The sequence below is a fragment of the Lycium ferocissimum genome, chromosome 9, assembly GCF_029784015.1.
Source record: "Lycium ferocissimum isolate CSIRO_LF1 chromosome 9, AGI_CSIRO_Lferr_CH_V1, whole genome shotgun sequence".
NCBI lineage: Eukaryota > Viridiplantae > Streptophyta > Magnoliopsida > Solanales > Solanaceae > Lycium > Lycium ferocissimum.
Window position 1 is genome coordinate 26,457,540 of NC_081350.1, and position 8,401 is coordinate 26,465,940.

At 36.9% G+C, this 8,401-nt stretch overlaps 1 protein-coding gene across 2 annotated transcripts; it reads right to left on the reverse strand.

Moving 5' to 3' along the window:
- Positions 1-2,915: 2,915 nt before the first annotated feature.
- Positions 2,916-8,401, reverse strand: LOC132030045 (lysine-specific demethylase JMJ32). Of its 2 annotated transcripts, XR_009407981.1 has the most exons (6): positions 7,862-8,401; positions 6,908-7,263; positions 5,818-5,993; positions 4,061-4,131; positions 3,412-3,950; positions 2,916-3,310 (listed from the first exon to the last, which is right to left on the reverse strand). XR_009407981.1 is itself a non-coding variant. In XM_059419513.1 (5 exons), exons 1-5 carry the CDS (start codon positions 8,181-8,183, stop codon positions 3,676-3,678), a joined length of 1,200 nt encoding a protein of 399 aa, XP_059275496.1. In that variant the 5' UTR covers positions 8,184-8,401; the 3' UTR covers positions 2,916-3,675. The 2 variants fall into 2 exon arrangements, 1 of the variants encoding a protein (XP_059275496.1); XM_059419513.1 differs by having other exon boundaries at positions 2,916-3,950.

The following is an 8,401-nucleotide window of genomic DNA, read 5'->3' on the forward strand; positions in this document are numbered from 1 at the left end:
GGGGAAAGGTCGGACCACAAGGGCCGAACTGAATAATGAGAAAAATATTGTCATGCCCCGAACCATGGCCTGGGCGTAACACGGCACTCGGTGCCTGACTGCATGTGACCGAGCGAACCACATGGCTTGCTGAATCATCATGAGGCATACATGAGCGGAATTATAAAGTGAAGTGCATGATGAGCTTTTGTAAAACATAATAAGTCATAATATTAAACACAAGTACTTGGTTAAGTCATGAATGCGGACAATATCATAAATGAGCCAAACCGGCTAACCAACTCTGAAGTCTAGCATGACACTTGTCTTGTCTATGAAACCTCTAACATGAGTCTAAAACACGTAACATACTTGTCGGGACAAGGCCCCAAAGATACCTTTAGATGCAAAACTAAATAAAGAAAGACAATGCCTAAACCCCGAATGAGATGGGCTCACCAATAAGTTCGGTACGTGCAAATCCTACCGAGCGAGACGGCGTCCCGTAAATCCGTACCGCATCGTGAAATGCGAGCCCCGGCAATAAAAGGGGACGTCAGCATATTGAATGTACTGGTATGTAAAGCAACTGAATGAAATAACATGGGACATGAAAATAACATAATAGAGACTGAACTAAAACATGATCATGAACATGAGTACATATACATATATAACATGTGTAAAGTATCGTGAGTAGGGAGAGCAGTAAATATAACCGACAACATGGTCTGGTACTTGCGTCCTACCAGCAGAACACTCATACCTTGCCAGGGACATGAGATTTAATAATATTATGAAAGGATCCAGTCATTATGAGAGATCGTCCTAAGCATGGGTGGAGCGATCCTCATCCTACGGTGGCTACGTAGTTTCAGGCTATTTGAAGCCTTCTCGGTAATTAAAGCAACTCCCAAAAACATGAACATGTAAAAATAAGTGGCACTTGCTGCCCATGGTTTCATAAATCATAACTTGCTTGTACATGGATATCATGAATTATAACTTGCTTGCATGAACTTGTAAAACATAGTATTTTCTTGAAAATAGCATAATATATCTTAAACTAGCATGCATGAACCCATGGAATGAGATATATGGGTTTTTCATAGATTACGGACAGATTCTTAATAATCATAAGGAAATATTAAGAACTAAATGATGGAATTATAACAATTCATACATAATATAATCATGGACATGGACCTAGGGTTATCATGAGCATGGTATAGAAACCCTAGTTTTCGTAAAGAATCATAATCTATATATTATGAGGCGTGGGAAAGAACAATGATGTTCCCACACGTAGATAGTAACTCTACATACCTGGTAATGCTCCAAACTTGAATCAAAGACTTTAACTTTGAAGAAGATTTCCAAAATCTTGAATTCTTGAACCTTGAGATGGGTTTTCTTGAAAACCCTAGGTTAGGAATGATGATTTCTTGTTTAGATTACAAGGATATATATTAGAATTGACTTGGAATGATTAGAGTAGGCTTACCTTGGTGTTCTTGATGATGGGAGAGAATAGAAGGTCGTTCTAGGGCTTGAGGGTGTGAAGAATAAAGTGAAAAAGCCTTAAAACGAAATTTTATAATTGCTGTCGGACCCATTTTACGCCCTATTTTACGTCCCGTAAAAGTTTTATGGATCGTATGTCTCACCGTAAATCAATTACAGTGATTTGGGCTTTCTGGACCAATTTTACGGTCTAAATATACGGCCCGTATATTCCACCGTAAATCGGCAGAACACTGGTTTAGTAAAACGGGCATAACTTTTTGTACAGATGTCTGTTTGACCTCCATAATATACCGTTGGAAAGATATTTCAAATATCTACAACTTTCAAGAAGGAAATTTTCCCAAATTCCTTACATATTTTTCCGTATACTCATTTTAATTGAGACGTGGTGCAAACTCACTTGAAAACACGCTCCGTATGGTAGCTTCCGACTTTCCTTTGCTGAAGGACTCTTCTCATGTCTTGATTGGGTTTCAAACTCCATTTATACACTACTCAAATTGGGTTCATTATACCCCTGTCTTATGAGTCAAATCTTAGCCCGAATCCACGAGGTGTTACAAATATAAATGAACCCAATGTTTGGATAGACTGTATCATTTGTTGTGGTTTAATAACATTTGTATTGTTTGGTTTGACTGTATGGTAACAACTTGTAAGTTTACTAAATTACCCTTAACTCTTAATTAGAAATTAGTTTATATACATATCAATAAAACTCAGGTAAAGGATAAAATGGGAACTTTAAAAAATAAGTAGGTGGGTGAGGGCGGGTGGTGGGGGTAGTGTGAGGTGCGTGGTTGTGGGATGAGGGTGGGGTAGTGGGTGGTAGGGTGGGAGTGAGTGGTTGTCTTAATAATCATAAGAAAATATTAAGAACTAAAATATTGAGAGTATAATGGAGAAATGAAATACGTAACTACGCAAAAACCATCAAATTCGTGATTTCAAAAATTGAATTTTTTCATGTTTATATAACCACGGACACTTACAACATCATACCACATAATTTTAAGAACAATAGATACAAACATGATTTCATAGAAAACCATACATTAATGAACTACGGAAACAACCATCCAAACAGGGGGCTAATCTAAGTTTACAATAAGCTTACCAAACTGTGCACTATTTTTCAGCTCAACATTTAACAACTCTAATGAAAATTCTATACCATCAATTTGGATTGAGTGATCATTTTTCCCAGGGAAAATTTTAAGAAAACTAGAAACAAAAACGAATAGACAAGAAAAATCAGTATTTAGTATCAAATAGGAAAATAACTTAATATTTTCCTTGGCTAGTGTATAAAATAATTAGATTATTAAATTAACATATTTGTGGTTTTGAAGCTAAAATTAATTTTTGTCTGATTCCAAGACCGATACAATAAAAAGAAAAGAAAAAAAAAGCTAAAATTAATTTGAAGGATATTGAGCAGTTCAGCACACCATGGGTGAAAGGTATAACATGATGAATATCTTGACAACAATCCACGCAAAATTCTTAACAAGTATCCCAGCTCTAGCTTTATCCATTTTCCCATTCTCTGAGAAACAAATGCTCCTTAACACAATCCAAATGCATTTTCATCCCAGAGAATCAGTAAAGAAGCAAGCAATAGATAGTCCAAAATTGGAATATGATTTGTGCCATTTCTGTTGTAAACTCAAAATGGTACACTCTGCTCCAAATCTACGGCAACAGCCATGAGCTCTCATTTTGTCTTTTGAGGAGATTTATGTCCATTCTATTGCCGGTTTTCGATGACAAGTGATGCTTGGCAAGACTTGAAAGAAGAAACCTACAAAGTGCATACTTTTTCAGAACTATGGCTTCTTCAAACAAATCAGAGTAACCTTCCCTTGCCGATAACATGCTAAATTAAGCTTAATAGCAGATTACCATTGGAAACAAGAGAAGTGGACTGGTAAATCTCCAAAGAATAGAGCACCTGAATCTCCATCACTGGTAGTGTCACTTTGGATATTGAAAGGCACACTGAGGACTCACCCTGCTGATTAAATGAGAGTTGTAGACAGCAGTAGGACAATCATGAAGGTGAAGTTTCATTTCAGCTTTTCCCGCCTCAGGTCAAAAACACTATGCAACTTCTCCAGGATATAATAGGGAAACAAACCATGCTTGCAGAATTGGATCCGAGTGAACTCAAAATTTCCTTTGCTTTTCCTCACCATTGGGCTCCTGACAATGAGTGATACTTATTTTTTCTGCAGTGTCATCGGAATCGTCTAATAAATTATCATTTGCAGAAGCAGGGATGCTGCCCATGCTGGATTCGTCTTCAGAGTTGCATATTAATGAATGATCTTGTGACGCCACAACTAATTTTCCAGCTGATGCAGGATTACACAGCATGGAAAGAGGCAGCGATTGCAGGAAGTTAAAGTAAGCATATTTGATATCAAATTGCATGTCATACCCTGTCCGACAAACAGTAGTTTAGTTCTCAGTAACCTTGGCAAGGAAAGAAAGAGAGAGATTAGGGTTTCTTTTCCCTTCAGTTTTTGTTTAAATAGGAGAAGAGCATTACAGTAGTTTACAGCAATGGTGAGTCCTCTGCTGTCTGGGCTCTGTCTAACATGGTGAAACCACATGCTTGGCCTGGATAATTTGTGTAAAAGAGTATTATGGTTAATTACTACCACTAAGTACAGCTATCATTCAAACAGCATCATGAAATGCGAGAAAACTTTTGAGAGGCCCAAAAAACTTTTCTGACTCACAATTAGCACAGCAGATATGGAAGGTTTTTAGTTTGTTGGGTATTTTTTTGTAAAAAGAAAAAACTGTACTAAATTACTGGATTTTGAAAAGTAAATCAAGAACCGAACCAAATTACCAAAACCAAACTGGAATTTTCGATTCATCTTGTAATTTGGTTTTCTACTGAATTACAAACAGCCCTACCCATCACAGTCATCCTGAATACAGCACAATGTATTCATACTAAATACATACACTCGAAAAAAATACTCAAGTCAATTGCCAATTTCGATTTTTCACCACATAATAGGTCTCTTTCCATCAAGGAAAAGTATAGTTTCTCTTATATTCTTTTAATCTTTTTCATGCCAGGAGAAGAGAATAAATATTGCACCAGAGGAAATTATAGATAAAGAGAATGGTAATTATCCAATCAAAGAGGAAGATGGGTAGAGTATAAATATGAGAAAGACATTACTACACAACAGTTCTAGGGAACAATGAAAGTACTCCCCCATTATCAGTGCAGGGAGCATTTTCTGCTGACTTTAATGAAGTATAGATAAGAATTACATGCTTAATTTTGTGGAAAGTGCCATGGCATTCAAGCTGTCAAGAGAGAATGAGAAAAGCCCATGTGCAATTCATATTGAGTTTGTTCTTGCTATCTATCCTTCCATTAGCCAGAACAAGCTTCAGCTAGACATTGCACTATCTCCATCTCAATTTGCTAATTGGGTTATTCATAACAGTAAGAACAAAGTAAGTTCACTTAATTGTTTGAGCTTTGGAATTCCAGCCCAAATTATTTAGCAAAAAATAGGAGCTAGTAGGAAACGATTTTATCAATAATAAACTTATAGAATGAGAATAAATCTGTTGTTAAAACCAAAATTTTTGCATATTTGCCGGAAATTCTCAAAGGCCAAAGTTTAAAACGAAAACAATAAAATGAAAAGTCAAAACAATGTTACCTTATTCAAAAAAAAAAAAAAATGAAAAGTGAAATTGCCTTTTGCAATGGAATTGTTTCAGTAAATTATTACTTGCATTGCAAATATAATGTACAACAACTCTTAAATTAGCACCTAGAGCCCGTTTGGATTGGCTTATAAGTTGCCTATAAGCTGTTTTCAGCTTTTTTGAGTATTTGGCTGGCCAGCTTAAAGCCATTTTGTGCTTAAAATAAGCCCAAAAAATTAATTGGGCCCGTTTGGCTTAGCTTATCTAAAATAGCTTATAAGCTGAAAACAGCTTATAAGCCAAAAAAAATAAGTTGGACTACCCCAACTTATTTTTTTTTGGCTTATAAACTGTTTTCAGCTTATAAGCTGCTTTTTTTAAGCCCATCCAAACAGGCTCCTAATAAGATGGAGACGGGTCTCATTGAACCTTTTTTTTTTTTTTTTTTCCTTTTCCTGGGATGGGGGATGAAAAGTGAGGTTGCCCAAGCTTGTTTGAGAAACACCAATGGCACCAACTATGCAATGCAATCAAGACACCAACGATTGGACCTAGTGTTAGGAAGGGGAAAATCGAAACTAAATGACAAAGAGATAAGTAAAGATAATCGTGAAAGCTTACAAGTAAAGAACCTCGCCTGCCTTGACCGTAACTTCAAATGGTCTTGGTCCGTTGAAATATAAGGGAAACTTGGCCATTTCCTTCTCCTTTAACTCAGGTGAAGGGTATGGATTAACACTGCACCATGGCACTTTCCTCACTGGTTCCTCTAGTTCCAAAGAGAACTCCCCAGCATCCTACAAAACCAGAAAGCAACAGAACACATGCCAGCAGTCAGCACAATACTTACATTGTACTGAAATTCAAGTTCCCTGAAACTAATTATAACCAAATTCATAATTCTATGGGGCATGGCAACTCAGCAAAACATATACTCCATCACAAAGCACTACAAACATGTTCAACTTCCAGAATTCATACATAAAGATAAACCTGGGCAGTGGTACACTGCTGTAACAATTTGTCAATTTGGGAGCAACAGGTTAATTTTCTCCTATTTCCAAGAATGACCAAGGGTCGCAACTCGTTGCCTTTAGGCTTTAGTAACTATTTCGTCCGAGGAACTTCCTATAACTCAAAAAAAGCTATATATACATGTGTTGAAAAATCTTCGCTTTAACATTTTCACTGCAATCCATCAACACAAATACATCATAAATCGCTACAAAGGCATTCAATCCTAGAACAAGATTTCACATACAAAAAACTGACAAACTTCAACTGCATAACATATGTATACACTAAAGAACAAGACACTATACTGAAGCTGAAATTCGAGTTCTCCAAAACGAATTACAACAAATTGCTACTTCCATGCCAACCCCTCAACACATATACACCGCAAAGTGCTACAATCGCATTCCTAGAATTCATTAATAAAAAACCAACAAAACCACAAGGACATAACGCATTAATACAAGAAAGATAAGAATGGGCACAAAATTGCTTTTTTGAAAAACGTGGTGTCCGGGCCGGCTTGCGCGCACCTCAAACTACTTCCATGGGATACATGTCACCACCCACCAGTAACACGTACCAGGTAACTCTAGGACATAACAAAATTGCTAATTTTATGGGAACCCATTAACACATATAAACCATAAATCTCTACAAAATCCTAGAATTTGACATAAAAGGAAAAGCATGGAACCTGGGAATAGTGGTAATTCGCAGCAGGATATTCACGAATATACATCCTATGAACATCAGTAGGAGGAAGAAGCAAAAAATGCTTCTCTCCAGAAACAACAGCATATATATTCTCATAATGATCCTTATGAAACGACGTCTCAGACAACTCATTACCAACCCAGAGATTCACAGCTTCAGGTAAACACCCAAAAGCTTCACTAGCCCAATCAAAATCTGAATCACAATCTTCACTCAACACCCCATACTCACTCCTCAAACAATCATTCTGCTGTTGCAAATAACCCACACACTTATTCTGCTCCGATTCCAAGACCCGTGTTAAAGCATCAGGGAATCGAAGATGTTGAACTTCACCTGAAGCGAAGCAAAGGGTAGAAGGAGTCATAAAAAAAGACAAGTGACATGTTACACCAATAATGTGAAAAAAATAATTCCAGTTTATGTAACTTGGTGAAGACAAGAATGAGTATATAACTTAATTCCTATTGGAATTGGGACCAAATCCTAAACTAATAACCCGATAACTCCAATAATCCAATTGTTGAATTAATTGTTACTAGCAAATACCACTACTTTTTGTTTTGTATCTTCCAAATCATTTCTGCAGGGGACCCGGACCCATTATTTTCTGATTCTTCGAGAAAAAGATTCATTCTCTTCATAAAAAAGCACTCCCTCCGTTTCATAATAAGTGATTTTTTTAGCTTATGCACACCTCCTGAGAAGAGGTGCTCACTCCTAGAAAATTAGGAGTGTTTTTACTAACTGACCCCTAATTAACAAGAAGAAGAAAAGCTAATGATTCTTGTTTACGTAAATAAGGGTAATTTTGAATGAAAGAATACCATCAATTTCTTCTTGAAAATCATAAAGCACCACTTATTTAGAAACAAAATGAAAAGCCTAAAACACGATTTATTTAGAACAAATAAAGGAAGATGTTGAACTTCACCTGAAGCAAAGCAAAGGGTAGAAGGGTAATTTGGGTGTGGGGTGAGTGCGTCAGCGTGGCCTGTTGGGGTGACGTGGAGGGAGACTGTGTTGGAAGAGAGTGTTTTGAGGAGGTATGAGGTGGAGTGCCAGAGAGTGGTGGCTGGCCAGTGATTAATGGAGTTGGAAATAAGGCAAGGTTTGTTTGGGGAAATGTAGTCACGAAGGAATTGGAGAGGGGTAGGTGGAGAAGAGAGGTGGGTGATTTGGGTTGTTGTGCCTAGGGAAAGATCTCGAACTTCTTGCCAGAGGTTTTTGATGGCTTCTTCTTCTTCTTCTTCCATGGTTGTCTGCTTGCTTAAACCTCTCCTTTGCCTGCAGGTTTACACACTATCAATGGTCTTTTATTTTGTGTTCGATGGTATGTTTAAAATAGTCCCTTAAGTATGCACCTTACGGTTTTGGTTTTTTAAGTTTGCAAAATTTAACACGTTTAGTTTTCGTCAAGTATTTAATAATTTATGTTCGTTAGATTTGACGGAAGTAATAAAAGAAAAATACT

Coding starts and splice junctions, on each gene's coding strand:
- LOC132030045 (XM_059419513.1), bottom strand. CDS start 8,183: ATGGAAGAAGAAGAAGAAGAAGCCATCAAAAACCTCTGGCAAGAAGTT. Junction 5,994..6,907: donor CGAATTACCACTATTCCCAG/GTTCCATGCTTT, acceptor CTGGTTTTGTAG/GATGCTGGGGAGTTCTCTTT. Junction 3,951..4,060: donor CACCATTGCTGTAAACTACT/GTAATGCTCTTC, acceptor TTTGTCGGACAG/GGTATGACATGCAATTTGAT.